This window comes from Microtus oregoni, unplaced genomic scaffold, assembly GCF_018167655.1.
Source record: "Microtus oregoni isolate MIOR12 unplaced genomic scaffold, Mior012 000013F_ref0000133, whole genome shotgun sequence".
Classification (NCBI taxonomy): Eukaryota; Metazoa; Chordata; class Mammalia; order Rodentia; family Cricetidae; genus Microtus; species Microtus oregoni.
In genome coordinates this window covers 46101168-46116490 of record NW_024543072.1, presented here as the reverse complement: position 1 = coordinate 46116490, position 15323 = coordinate 46101168, and the positions used below count along the sequence as shown (strand labels likewise).

At 42.9% G+C, this 15323-nt stretch overlaps 1 protein-coding gene across 3 annotated transcripts in view; it reads right to left on the bottom strand.

Annotated features, from left to right (window-relative positions):
- Positions 1–15323, bottom strand: part of Rgl1 (ral guanine nucleotide dissociation stimulator like 1) — a 277227-nt gene that overhangs the window by 67352 nt on the left and 194552 nt on the right. For all 3 annotated transcript variants that reach the window (XM_041662621.1, XM_041662623.1, XM_041662622.1), the window contains one exon: positions 8080–8288. In XM_041662621.1, the coding sequence (XP_041518555.1) occupies positions 8080–8288 (209 nt within the window). The remainder of the gene's footprint in view (positions 1–8079; positions 8289–15323) is intronic.

Here is a 15323-nt window from a genome sequence, read left to right as displayed (position 1 = left end):
ACACTGTACTGATGGGTTCTAGAGAACTATGAAGTAATTAGTCACACATGCTCAGAGTGAAACAGTGGAGAAGCAGGCAATAGTGTCTAGGCACCATGGAGGGTTAGAAATTGCTGCTTCAGTGGGAGACATGACAATTAAGTAAAGCCCTCCAGAGAAGGAGTGAGCCACAGGCATCTCAGGAAAGAGCGGGTGCAAAGGCCTGGGCACAGAGGCAAGAGGGCATTTTCTAAGGAACACTGAGGGGTGAGAGAGCGAAGAGCAGAGCAGACAGGCGGCGAGGCCTGGTGTGAACACGCAGGCCAGGATGGACTAGCACATCCTGGCAATAGTGAGTGTACTCTTCTCCCTTGTTTTCTACTATGGCCCTGGGCCTAGGATAGAAGACACTGAACACAATCAAGAACTATTTACCTTCTCCTGCTGTGCAAAAAGAAAGCCTGGGGAGGGCAGAGAAAGGAAGGGGTACTTGGTGGGAACAGGGAAGACAAAAAGGAGGAAGTGAAGGAAGGGAGACCACACAGGAAGCTGCTGACTCAAGGCCCTCTGGGAGTCTGGATGAATCCCAGCTTCGGAACACTTGGGCATCCTTTCACTGACCCACAAGAACTCAAGTCAGGCGTACGAAAAATGTCCTGAAGCCAATCTTGACTCAGGAGAACACCATGCATGCAGCAGCTGTCTGGAACACCAAGTGCAGTCAGGGAAGGCTTTCCCTGCATCCCACAGACCAGACAGGGCTGTTCTGAAGCAGCGCAAATAATGCCTTCCATGGAAGGCACTCCCACCTCCCGGGTCTGGCAAAAAACTGGGTCATGGTCACCAACCTACCTTGGAAAAGTCCGGTTCCCACTGTGAAGCTGGCTAGTGAAAGGGAAGGTATAAGTCACAGACAAATGGCAGGGACATATTCTAGGCACCCTCTGCTTGGAGAAACAGAAGCCAAGATCCTTGAGTAACTTACAAAAGTCTGAGGATCCTCTAAATTACATGTATTAGATTATTATTGACACTTTTTCTAAAGAAAGATTCCAGTGTTAGCAAGTAGACTTATATGTGGTGCGGTGTGGAGGGTGTGTGTGTGTAAGTGTGAGCGAGGTGGATGTGTGTAATGTATGCACTGATATTGTGTAGGTACATACAATCACGCACATATGCAGGGGCCAGAGAAGGGGAGGGGCATTCTCTACCACTGTCTGCCTTACTCCCTGGAGACAGGGTTCCTCACTGAACTTGGACCTGGGCTGGCAACCAGTCCCAGTAATCCTCCTGTCTCTGTACCCCAAGAGCACTGAGGTTATAGGTGGGGGTGGCCATTCCTGCTGTTTGGGTGGCTGTTTGGGATTTACACTCAGGTCCTTGGGTTTGTACAGCAAGTGCACTGACCCACCGAGCCATCTCTGGAACCTCCTAGGAGATTCTTAGAAGGGCTTGTGATCAACTCTCCTACCAACTGCTAGAAAATGGTCAAAACTGCTGCTTTTAGATTAAGAGTTAAATTTAAAACTTTCTAGTGAGCACTCTAAACATCTACATTGTCTTTCAAGTTCTTATCAGTTTTCTAATTTCCAAATATATACATACTTTTAAAAGACTCCTTCAGAGTAATTCAACATTTCAGATTTCTTAAAAGGCAACTGCATACTGCATGCATATATACCATATGCCCTGTTTGCTAAGTGGAAAAGGAGAGCAGGAAGGCCCAGCCCTGCCTAAAGGAAACATTTTTGCCTCATAGGTCTTACAAACCCTACTGAAGGAAGAGAAAGCAAGCCTGTTACAATCTAAGGCAAAGTCTTTGGCAGTGCCCCTTCAGTGTCTATGTTAGCAAAACGTCACAGCCATCCCATAAAGCAGGGTTCTGCTGTCTCCGCACACTCCCACCGACAATTCCCACGGTTCAGCCGAGTAGAAGACAAGTCCACTCGGGAAAAAAAAAAAAATCAATCGAGTTACCAAAGATAATCAAAGCAGCCATGAAGAAAACTTACTTCTGATTTCCCTTGTGTTATTATGGTTGGAGGTAACTCTTAAATGGTACCAGATTAAAGTTTTCTGGTTAACCCAAAGCAACTGGCAGGGTTACAGGGAGAAAGCGACATCTAAGCCTCTCTCCCGCAGACTCTGAGGGACACTTAAGAGTACGAGAGTGTAAATTGGAGATCAATCCAACTTATTTTACTCCTATGCCCCCCCCAACCATTGTATATATGCCTAACACACAAATCTCATGACTGAAAGAGAGGCAGCTTTTTCCCTAAAACATCCCAAAACTCTGAAAGAAGGAAGTATTCTTGGCCTAAGGAAAAGCCCTCCAAAGTAAATTTAAAACATCTTGGTGGGAGGGGGTTGAGATGGGGTCCCAGTCTGTATCCCAGGCCAGGCTCAAACTCACAGTGATCCTCCTGCCTCAGCCTCCCAAGTGTCAGACTTCTAAGCATGAGGGTCACAGCAGTTTTAATTGTATACATCTTGTCATATATTGGTGAGTGTTACCCTCTACCAGCACACACTACATCTTTAGACGGTGGGAATCGCAGCAAGCTCGCCACCTTTGTTCACACGGTACCACGTAAAGTAGGCACTTCATATTAAACATGAATAGCTCTGCAGCTGGCCAACCAAGTTATGAAGGGGGCATCACCAGGAAATGTTATTTCCAAGGAAAATGAATTGAGGAAGTGGTGAGGACGATGACTAAGAAGGGTTCCCCAGTCACCCCTTCTTTGTGAGTTAGCATGAGAGAATCACACAGGGGTAGCTTTTAATCCCTCTTCTGCTGCTTGCTGATTGGCTGTTTCTGAGCCACTGCTTTCCCGTTTGTAAACACAGAGTTACGATAAATAAATGGCATGAGATAAAGTCTGTGAAAACACATGACAAGCAGATACGGGAAGAAATGCATTCGAAGGCCTACTGACCACCCTTGTCTTAGGGACATAAACAAGTTTATCACCTAAAAAGCACAGGCTTCACGCTTTAGACTTCCCGAGAGGTCTCCTCTGAGAGAATTCACCTGCTGTACAGGAGAATGCGACGCCTTCCACGCTGGCCTAAGGGCTGAAAATGGGCTTGGACAGGGTTTCTGGAGACCTGGCTCTCCCTGTTCCACACGATGTTGCCATTTTCCTACTTAGTTATCAGAGAAAGTGGGACTGACTGAGAAAACGGCAGAGTCCACACCTCTGTAGGACATTCCCAACTCTGACTGACAATTGCTCGCTGAAGCAGGCCTCTGCCAACGTCTGACATTGGGCATTTTCTGTGGTGTTCAGTCCCCTGCTTCTTTAAACAGGGGAGTGGGGAGTTCAGACTGCTTTGAGTGATGTGTAGAGAAAATGAAATCTCAAAGTTCCAACATGGTCAACCCCCAATTAAGTAACTTCCGCTTGGGTTAAAAGGAAGCAAAGTGAGCCCTGAGTTAAGTCCGGGCTATTGCAAGAGGCACAGCAAACAGGAGCCCCTGCGAGGCATCCGCCACCCCAACAGAGGATAATGTAAACATGGAATTAGCTATTCATGACTTCAAACTACTGTCTATTAATCAATCACACAGACTCATATTAGAAGAGAAAAAAATAGAACCATGAAAAGATTAGAAAGAAATCCCAGAAAATAAACAGTTCCCTACATGAAAAGCCACAAATGAAGTCTTCAGAGAAATCAAAGCTTGACTCCAAATAAGCCATGCTCTGGTGGGAAAGAAACAATGCAACACGAATCTGTTCTTGTCTGGTGATTACCGGATTAGCGCATGCTGCAATCAGCTTTCAGTGTTCCTTCCCGACCCGTGGCACACAGCACAGGAAATGCCTTAAAAACTCTACCTGAGGCTAACAAATGAGTCCACCAACTGACTGGTATGAAAATGGAATTTCAAGCGATTATCTTCAGAATAGGTGAGTTTGTACAATAAATTGCTTCCTCTTCATTACAGGCATTAAAAATCCTAACAGCCAATTGAGGAGCGTAGCATTTCACAGAATCTACAGTTGGATTTCCGTGGAGACTTGGAACATGGCCATGAGATTTCAGTGTGAGTAAGAAACAGAGTCAGGAAGAAATATTCCTGTTGAGGTTGGCACCCACACAGACAAGGTTAAATTTCTGCAGAGAAAGCAAAATAATGGGATTTATTTCTCTGAACTCCTGTACCAGCACATATTAGAACTCTGTTTATAGCGCTCTGAATGATGGTTTCCTCAGCCCATGTGCAGCAGCCTTATCTTTTGCAGGAAAATATTAAGTCCTGAAGGGTGGATCTAAAATTGGTGGAACTGTTCTTTGTCATTTGAGGGTTCCTCCCTAGGAAAAGGAGTACAAAATTAAGAACACAGAATCATGGAGAGATTCCTGCCAAGTGAGGGGCCCCGGACTTAAGTGCCAGAAGCTTCACAGGACTCCATCTCTGAAGCCCCTCAGGGCGGAAACTAAACCGCTTACATCCAAGTCCCATCTACGCTGTCCCATCTAAGCTGCAGAGAGCTTTCCGAGTATTACATTACACAGGTATCCAGCACTTAATCCCCTCATTTCAGAAACAAGCAACGATTGAACTATGAGATCACACTCAAAGCCAGCCTTAAGCCCATGCACATGGTACAGACTACATCTTAATTCTTCCTTTAGCTGTACTTCAACTGAGAGTTTGAATTCAGCACAACCTGGACTCCTATTGGATCTACTATTTGATCATTGTTATCCAGTTAGTGTTTGGAAAAAAAAGAAAATCCCAATTTGCCTATCCATAGAACAAAGAAAAGACATTTAAAAAGTCATCAAATAAAAGTCATAGACTAAACACTCTAATTCCTGTGTATGTGTCCAGTCTTTAAGCTGGACAGCTGGAGCTTACGTGTATGCCTTTACGCACTGTGTACATCTGTGGGCTATTAGCAGAGGAGTTACCTCCTATGGAGAAGAGGTCACCGGTTTCAAAGTGAACTTGTAAGAGATTTTCATTTCTGCATAGTGCCTGCTAACAATTACCAGGCTCCGTCTTTTTACAGCTATGAGTATTGAAAAGAGAAATTCATGTAATTCTCCAAATTCTATTTACAGATATGAACTATTATATAAGAACCTCAGTTAAAATGACTCACCAAACTCCTATGTTATTCCAGGATTAATATTTTGTCAAATACTGTCATACAGAAAATGACACAGCTCCTTATACTGTAGCATGTGACACCATGACCAGATCAGTATACCATAAAGAATATATGTTTCATGGGTGTCCCTGAATGTAAACATACATGTGAAAACTGTGTAAGTACCCACAAAAAACTGACCCGATGTTGGATCTTGTGCCCACAAATGTCTATGTATTAAAAGCCTGATTCCCAGGGTGGGGCTCCTGGAAGATGGTAGAGCCCTTTGTTTGTTTGTTTGTGTGTTTGTTTGTTTGTTTGTTTTGAGACAGGGTTTCTCTGTATAGTCCTGCCTGTCCTGGGAACTCACTCTGTAGACCAGGCTGGCCTCGAACTCACTGAGACCCTCCTGCATCTGCCTCCCGAGTGCTGAAATTAAAGGCGTGTGCCACCACCAGCCAGCTTGATGGTGGAACCTTCACATGGCAGTGCCTACTTGGCAGTCTTTAGTCCCCTTTAAGAAGGGATGGTAAAACCTTAACCTTCCTTCTCTGTCGTCTGTGTCCAAGGTGAGCAGCTACACTCCACTCCAGACTCCCACCATGATACACTGACTCGCGACAGGACTAAAAGCAGCAAGGCCAAGCGACCGCACGCTGAAACCTCCAAAACTTTGAGCCAAAACCAAACTCTTCCCTTCCTAAGTTGATTACGTTAGGTATGTGTCATAGTGACAGAAAGCTAGCAAATGTTTTGAGGACAAACTTACTCTTTCTTGTCAATAACCCTAACCTGGGATAGAAAGTTGTTTATTCAAAGTCTTTCTGAAGATGGACAGAAATATTATATAAAATAGTAATATACCAGTATTTAATAAACAGACTTTAAAATCAAAGAACAAATTAGGAATAATATTTACAACACAGTTATAAGCAAAAATCTAATTCATTTAATATACAAAGAATTATAATTAGATGATTAATAATTAGGTTAAAATGGTTCAAAGGGAAAGAGCATAGGATAGGAAAAGAGTTCACACACAGCAAATGTTCAGAAAGTGTCCTTTGAAATAGCAAACTCTACTTGTAAACACAAGAGGCAGGCACCCAAAATCACTCTTCAGTGATTAGACCATAGAAAAGCTAGCTCAGTTGAAGAGACAGAGCATCACCAGCCAGGGAGTGTGTGGCCTGTGGGATGCTTGGAGGAGGAGCAGAATGGCTGGTGCAACCCTCGGAAGGGCAGTCTGGCAGGCTTCTAACCGTCTTCTACAAAAATATCCTATAGGAGTCTCAAAAACATCCAGAAAATATGCATGTGTATGAGGACATTCCTTGAGGTATTATGTTCACAGATTCTTAAAAAAAAAAAATTTTTAAAACTAAAAAGTACTTACTTCTGTCCATGAAATTCTCAACTCAGTAAGTACCAGAAAGTCATCGAAAAAGAAGCTAGAAAAATCCACCTGTATGTGCTTAATTTGAAATAATCACTTGCATTTCTTGAACTTTCAATGTGCTACCCACTATCAGTCTTTTATATATGTTGATTCACTGAACAAACAAAAATATTTCCAAAATGCATAAATATGTAAAAATGAAAATTATAAGATACATTGTGTTCTCTGCTTGACTCAGTTTCTATTATTTATGTGCCATAAATCTATAAGGCAGAAAGTGCTGTTGCTGTCCAGCCTAGCATCCTCTTACAATGTACTCAAGAAACATTTCTAACAAATAAATGAGCCTATAGAGACAATATGTATGATATATTGTATATTGAGGATGTATACACACATGCCTAGAAATTTTGGGAAGAATACAAAAAGGTACAATGGGACTAGGAAACTAAGAGAAAAGGAAATTGCATTTTTTGCTTTTACAATTTTCTAAATTGTGTGAACTTTCATCATATATATGGATTACTTTTATTTTTAATTGTCAATAATGTATTATTTGCCTATTATACAGTGGCTTCTTTAATGTTTTTCTTTGTACTAATATTTATATTTTGAAACCTAATAAGCATTACTTGAGAAAAATGCAATTTGAGAAAACTTTAATATTTCTTTTCATACCTTTCATAATATAGGAATATTTTTAAACATTTTCAATATGATTGCATACATCTTAAAATTAAATACACACACATATCAGTACATATACAAATCCACATATATAACAAGTCTACAAAAGCACTGGCTCCCACTTCCTTTCTTAGGCAGGGAACCCCAGACTACAAGGATCTGAATGAGAAGTCTCATGATTCTCAAATAATTGTTTATCTGACAGTTTTCTATGTCCCAGGATCAAGTCAGCGTAACGATATATTTGTAAAATGTCTAAGTTTTACTATAAATAAGACAAAAGTAAGGGGGAAACAGTAAGATTTGTCCATACGTGAGTTGCTCAGGCACACATGCTCCTGAACAACATGGGGACATATGAAACACCCACTACATGGTGATTGCTGACAGTCTGCTTCCTCCAGATCTAGGACAGAGCACCGGACTTCACATGTATAAGCACACTCACAAGGAGATTACAGAGATTATAAAAGTTAGCCCATATTAAATTTGAAATTAGGGGACAGCAGCAGAAATTAAAATTTATAAATAGTTGAATCTATGTTTATAACACCTACTTTAAACTCTTCTATTGGATTCTTTTTATAGGTTTCAGATATTGTTTGGTTTTTCTGTTTTTCTCTTTTGATTCTGAGACAAAGTCTTCCCATGTGGTCCAGGCTGGCTCGGTTTCCCGAGTACCACGATTAGAAGCATGTACCACCATATTCAGTCTTTATGGATTTTTTGAATGAGATTTCTTTACCTTGGAAACAGACCATATCATTGACTCCCTGCATGCCCGCATTTCAAAGGTTGGCCTTTTCAGCAAATCTTTCCTCTAGCCTCCCTCCCAGCTTTCCAAGTGCCCTTGATACTGAGCCCCCTCAGCTACCTGGGTTCAGCTCTCGCCCCTCATCCTACCTGTCCAGCAGCAGCTCCAGCACTTCCTTGGTTGAGGCGAAGCCTCTGTACGTCGACAGGAAGATGCTGATATAAGTAAAGTCATTGTCCCCGAAAGCCGTCAGCAGGTTCTCCACGAGCTTCTCCAGAGTGCCAGCTTTGATGGTCCTGATCTTACAGGTCTCATATTGACTGACCGTGTGGCCTGGAGGCAGCTGGTCCCCTTCAACCTATGAGACAAATCCGTTATTTGCATTAGATGCCATGGCTCCCTGACGCAACACCGAAAACATTGTAATAGAGTGAGTGTTTTGGTATACTCTCACACAGCTTCTCTGAATGTCCCACAAGGCAATGTGCTGTCCTGTGAGCACAGTGTGGCAGATGGTAGCCATGGAGGCAAGTGTGTGGAGGTAGCTTCCCTTTCTCTTTGAAGAAAGAGAGATCACTTCACAGCTGTACAGTGGCTTCTCCTTCCATCCCTAATGACAATAAGAGTGCTGGCAATACTTTAGCAGAAGTTTTCTATCACCTGGACAGAGTTTAGCAAATGTCAACTATCGGGACCTCTTTGTACTGTTAAAGTCTTCAGACTCATTTGTAAAGACAGTGTCGGCCATGGTAAGCTAGAAGAGTCAACACATTATGGTTTTGGAAAATTGAATGCATACATATACATTTACATACACATATACATACACACATATACACATATATGTGCACAGGGTTTGTGTGAGTCAGTTGACATCATGGTCACAGCTTGAAAAATCAGCCATGTGCAACAGTCCCCTATGGAGATCTCACCAGGTCTAACAGTCTCAGTCCACAGACGGCAATGCACATTCTATTTTCATACCACCAGCAACCTAGAGAACTGGGTGAGAAACAGCTGCTCTGTGCAGCTTCTCTCAGGGGAGCAGTGGAAAGGGTGGTGGGTGCAAGCCTGCTCTCAGGAGATCTGCAAACACAAAAGCATGTGTGCTGATGAGAAAGAGCTAGCACAGAAAAGCGAATGTTCAGTAGCGGTAGACATCACTGCGCATTAATACACATAAACCATAATGTGCAAAGCTCAGGGATAAAATGTGAAAGGCTTGAAAACTGAGGGTGAGAGAAGAGAATCAAACTGCAGAAAAAATAAGGGTGTGCCTTACATTCTCAGTAAATCCATGCCTAGCAAATCACATGCAGATGTAATTTTCCAAGTTGAACTCCTTCGTGGGTGCTAAAGAAACTGACCTTACCAAGAGGAGTTCTACAATAAATTTGTTTCCAAAGCAAATAATTATTCTCATTGGTGCAAAGATTCTCACTGGTGCAAAGAACTACCAGGCGATTTATCTGAATTATAAATTGAATTACTTACTATAGGTTGCCTAAAGTCTTAAATTGAAGCAGTCATACAGAAATCAAAGTGGCAAGAATGACAAGACATGAGCCTCTATGATGACGACTGTGGCTACTGAGCTCTGCATTTTGCTTTCCCTTCGCCTGCCCTGTCAGAAGTTAAACTGCAAGAAGGCAATTCACCCAGGGATTGCTTTCAGAGAGACCCACATGTCGGTAACCACGGCGAGGTCAGATAGCTTAATGTCATGATGTCTAACTGTCGGTGGGAACCGGTGTAAGGCCCAGTGGGCATGTGGTGCGTGGCTCTGTTCCCTTACTCCAGTTTTTAAGTTTTCCGAGGATGAGGCTGGAGAGATGGCTCAGCAGTTCATGCTTCCCATTCCCCCGAAGACTCAATTTCAGCTCCCAGAACCCATGTCAGGCAGCTCACAACTGCCTATAACTTGGGGTCTCGGGGATTTGATGCCTTCTTCTGGCCTTTTTGGGCATAAACACACACACAATACATACACATAAATAAAATAAAAGGTTTATAAAAGAAAATTTTCCAAGGACAGTGGTCTGATTCAGGAAAAAACACCAGGATTTCTTTAGGGCTCTTAGGACTGTTGGCTCAGACCAAGGCCTAGGAGCTGTTCTTTGTCACTCTGTACTGGTTTCACAGCAAGCTGGGCCACAGTGTCCAGCTGCTCCCCAGAAGCTCCAATTAACTTTTTTAAAAGCAGAAACAGTGAGTGAAAGATGGATGCTCTCTAGCTCTTAATTACATTTTTAATTACTAGGAACCAGAATCGATTTGACTATGTAATATAAAACATTAGGTTGTTTTGCTTTGCTTTGTTTTGTTTTGTTTTAAAAGAAGGTCCTGTGTCAAGTTCACAGACTACAGAGTTCAACAAAATCAAAGACGTTTCTTTATTGCTGACTTCCTTGGGCTTCAATGTGTCCACACACGACGTTAAACTCTATCAAGTAGGCATGATACACAGCACTGCCAGGCCCATAACCCTTCATTCCAAAAGCATCTTACAGAACTTCAGAATGAACTGCAATGTACTGAATTCATGTTTACCACTTTCTGCTTTAAGAGAGAAAAATATAAGTGAAGACATTATAAAATATAATGCTAATTAGCCAGGCCTGTGGCTCACACCTATCCACCCAGCCATCCAGAGGCTGAGGCCAAAGGAGTGCTGTGAGTTCAAGGTCAACCCGAGCTACACAGTAAATTCCAGGTCAGTTTGGGATAAGTGAGAACCTTTTTCAATACATAGATAAATAAATAGTAAAAATAAAATTTTAAATAATTAAAAAATTTTCCGAAAACATCTATATTTGTCCGTCCATCCATCCATCCATCCATCCATCCATCTATCTATCTCTCCCTCTCTCTCTATGGTTTTTCAAGACAAGGTTTCTCTGTGTAATAACTCTGGCTGTCCTGGAACTCACTTTGTAGACCAGGCTGTCCTGGAACTCAGAGATCCACCTGCTTCTGCCTCCCAAGAGAGGGATTAAAAGTGTGGGCCGCCCCGCCCCGCCTCTTTGATCTCTTTCCTGATGTAATACTAAAATGTAAGGATGTTTTGTAGTTTTTGCTTTGTACTTCAAAAGACTCTGTCAAAACAATTATCTGCCTACACAATGATGCAGAAGTTGTTAAAAAGAATTCAATGCCAAGTGTCCTGGCACAAGGCATGGCTTCTCCGCTGGGAGGAATAGTCAGGTTCTAATTTTAAATTAAGCTTCCTTACTCTGTGATAATGTCAGGGCTCCCTCACCACGCAGTTTTCTAGTTTGATGAGTCTTACCTTACTTTGAAGTGCAAACGCCACTCTAAAACAAGACTTTTCTGATTGAAAGTGGCAATGGCTTAAAAGAACTAATTTTCCCTGATATTGATGTGACCAAGAACTCAAACACAGAGAAAAGTGCTTGTGGAGAAGGTGACCACATGGGTCCTCCAGGAACAGATCTGGCAGGCTGCCAAGCTGGTCCCTGAGGACTGGAATGGCTGCTCTAACTAGCTCTTTTTTTCTGTGCTCCCTTCCTTTCCATCTGCATGTGTGATTCTCCTTTGTGTCTTCTTGGTGTTTCTTGCTCCTTGGTGTTTCTTCCTGCCATCAGGAAGAAGCATGGTGACTTAAGGGATCATCTCGTATGCTATGTGCGATGCTCAGATTTAGAAGATTATCTGTGAACGCAATGGGCAAGCAGCGATATCATAAAATGAAGTACAGACTTGTGCTGTTGGCTGGAATCATTCTTACAAAATTAAACAATGAGTGTTGAGCAGTCATGGCATTTGCTTAGTGTTTCCTATAGTTTCTATATTCTTACTGAATACCCTAGAGACCGTTTGCTGTCACTGGACAGACCAGGATTTCACTTTGCTTTGTTTTAGGTGGGTTATAACTGACTAATATTCAAACAGAGTACATTTTCACAAAACAAACAAACAAAAGCTTAGAATTATCTGCTGACTCCTGGAATCATTTTGAAATGAAGTTGTACAGAAATGAAATGCAAAAACATATTCTCTGGGCCGGCAAGATGGCTCCATCATTCAGATGCCTGTCATCAATACTGACCACCTAAATTCAACACACGGACCCACATGGTGAAAGGAAGAAAGTGACTCCCAGAAGTTGTCCTCTGACCTCCACAGGTGCATCGTGGTACACACACACACACACGCATGCATGCATACACACACGCATGCATGCATGCACACACACATGCACACACACCCCTAAATAAATAAGTATAAAAAACCCACTTTTTAAAATGCCATCTGCCATATACCAGACTGGATAAACTGAAATGTTCAAGTTTTGTTTCTGCAGCAGAGAAGTCAATAGGTCCATAATCCTTTAAAGAGACTTCAGAACCTATTTTTGTTTGTATTATCTTATTAATTTCTAATTGACATCTAAAAGTAAAGGGTGGAACTTTGGCAGACAAGGGTTTAGTAAGTCAGACTTGGAAAGCCAGACAAGGAGGTTTGAGCCTGCCCTGTGGGTTAGCACGCTAGAAGGAAACAGCTCAATCTGGGTTTAATCAGAACCCCATGACTTTGCTGACAAGACCATGATACCAAGGCCACAAAAATGCTGCATGGTTGTTTCTTTGGTCAACTCTTTTTGCTACCAGAACTCAGCTTCTTGTAAGAGAGCATGCCTAATGCCCACAGCATAAATATCTACAGTCCTGCCCAAGTAACCTAGCTGTGTGTGCAAGTTCCCAATTGCAGAGCTCACGAAAACTCTGGGTCCAGGACCACAAGCTCCACGCCAGCTTCAGCATGGTGTGAACATCTACTTAAGTGTGCACTCACTCTTTTGCTAAGTTAGACTTGCCGGTTTCACTAGGTTAGAATGCCAGTTAAAGGACGCTGAACAAAATTTCAACTGCAGATAAACAATAAAAATAACTAATTTGTGGGCATTACAGAAATGTCTCATGTGGTATTTGGGACCTCCCCACACAACTAAAATAAAAATCTACTTATTTTAAAGAGAAACATGAGTTTCATCGAAATACAGACATGTATGTGCTTATTTGTGGGTAGGGTGAGTCAGGATGTGTTTATGATTGGAAGTGAACAAATCAGGATAATTAGCATTTCCATCACAGCGAATATTAGCATCTCTACATGTTTCTAACCTTTATGCTCTACTCTGTTTTGAAGTGCATACTTAATACCATGGTCTATGGTCCTAATTATACACCCTCTCAATAGCTGCCTTCCCGCCGCTCTTCCAAACGTGTAAAAACCTCTGTTCTGTTTGACACGATCAACTTTGTAAACAGCCACAACTGAGTGAGAACATGTGGCATTTGTATTTCTGTGCCCGGCTTATTCCTTTAACATAATGTCTCCATTTCCGTCTAAGTACTGGAAGTAACAGCATCCTTTAAAGGATGGATAATACTCCACTGTGCAACACACCATGCTTCTACAGCCCACTCACTCACCAATCCCACACCTTGACTAATGTTGCGGTGACAGGGAACCTCAAGTTTCTTTGTCGTGGAATTAAACTATTTCACTTCCTCTGGAGATGTGCTTGACTATATGGAAATTCCGTATTGTTTAGGAATTCCATACTGATAGTGTGTCCTATATTTGTATTAGACGAGGTCTACAGTCTTACTCTACAGCAGGTAGACTAGATGCCTCTTCCACCTCTTCATCTAGTCAGTCACTACTTATTAATGTGACAGTGCCACAAGCCAGCAAAGCTTTGCAGTTTAAATACCCAGGCTGCTCAGTACAATAGAGGAAACGTGAAAGGAAGCCATGAGAACCACAGAGGCAGAAGGTGTGCTACTGTCTCTTACCCATCATAAGGCCACAGGTTCCATCCCCACAACTAAGGCAGGTTAACAAGCGAAACCTACAGCATATAATATACTCACAGTTTTCTATGGCCTGTGGTCTTCAGAAAAGAAGGGTCAAGGAAAACGGTGCGCATGCTTACGGCCAGTGAAGAATGGACACAACCATGTAGCGGCTAAGCTGGGCAATAGGGGCATGACGGGGCAACAGAGCAAGAGGAGGACCCAGCCTGCTGGGCCTCTTCCTGCAGAGTGTGATGTATTAGTTACTTTTCTACTGCTATGGTAAGATGCCATGATTAAGGCGACTTGTAGGAAGAAGGCTTAGGTCCCAGAGGGATGACAGTCCACCACCATTGGGGTGGGGGGTGGGGGATATTGCAGCAGATATATATCTGATATGGCTGGAGCAGCAACTGAGTGCTCACAGTCAAGCTATAAATCAGGAGTAGAGGGAGAGCACTGGAAACAGCACTTGGCTTTTGAAACCTCAAAGCCCGCTCCCTCAGTGACATACTTCCCCCAGCAAGGGCACACCTCCTAAATTCACCCCAGTAGCGCCACCAACGAGGGGCCAAATATTCAGAGCCCCAAGAATATGGAGAACATCTCATTCAAAGCACCACACGTGCCTTCCTCTGGCTACAGAGCAGAACCCCTTCTGGAATGAGGATCTGAGCAGCTATTGCCAGATGGTTTAAGTCGGTGTAATTTACAGTCAAATCTCACACAGAAAATAGAGTGAGTTTGGAATAACACTTCAGATCTTCCAATTGCTTTGGGAAAGAAATGGCTTAGTTTCTGTTTGAGGAGATAAAGGGGAAGTCAGAAGGTCAGAAAGCCTCATTTTTGTGCCTCAGTTCAAAGCACCCAAAATACCAAAGTCCCTACTTGGAGGGTATCATTTTCTGAGTCCCAACATAACTCACTGTGAGTATAATGTGGAGAGACAGACAGCACATCTTGGAAACACCGAGAGGGACCCAGTGTGCTGGAGGTGCCAGAAAAGGGTTCCTGAGTAGGCGGTGCCACACTGTGACTGCACAGTGTTGGCAAGGGCACAGCAGGCACAGAGCCCGGTATAAACAGAGCCATTAAGGAGAATGAAGCATGAGGGGGAAGGTGGCTGCAGAGGCAATGTGACAAAATGATGGCTTGGCTAGATAGTCATCTGGGGCCTGCTTGACTATGGAGGACTTAAATGATGTCCGTGCGGAGAGGAGATGCCAGGTCCTCTAGGAAACGGGAAGCCAGTGGTGAGGGTGCATTCTATCTGTAGTCAGAGAAACTGGTCCTGAGGAAAGAACTGACGAGGACAGCTCTAAAGCTAGGAAAATAGCTGGTGAGTGACTGTCGTACTGCAGAGGAGCATGTGGAAAGGTCTGAACTGGTTAGGGCTTGGTGCACAATTCTATGCAGAAGCAAAAGACAAGGGCAAAGAAAGCATCAGGGATAGTTCCTTGGTTTCTGGCATGGTGACTGTACTCAGATGGTGTCACCATAAAAGAGAAAGTCACAGGGGGCTGTAAGAGGAGTACTGGGTTCTGCTGGGGGCATCGCTCCTTGTTAAAGCT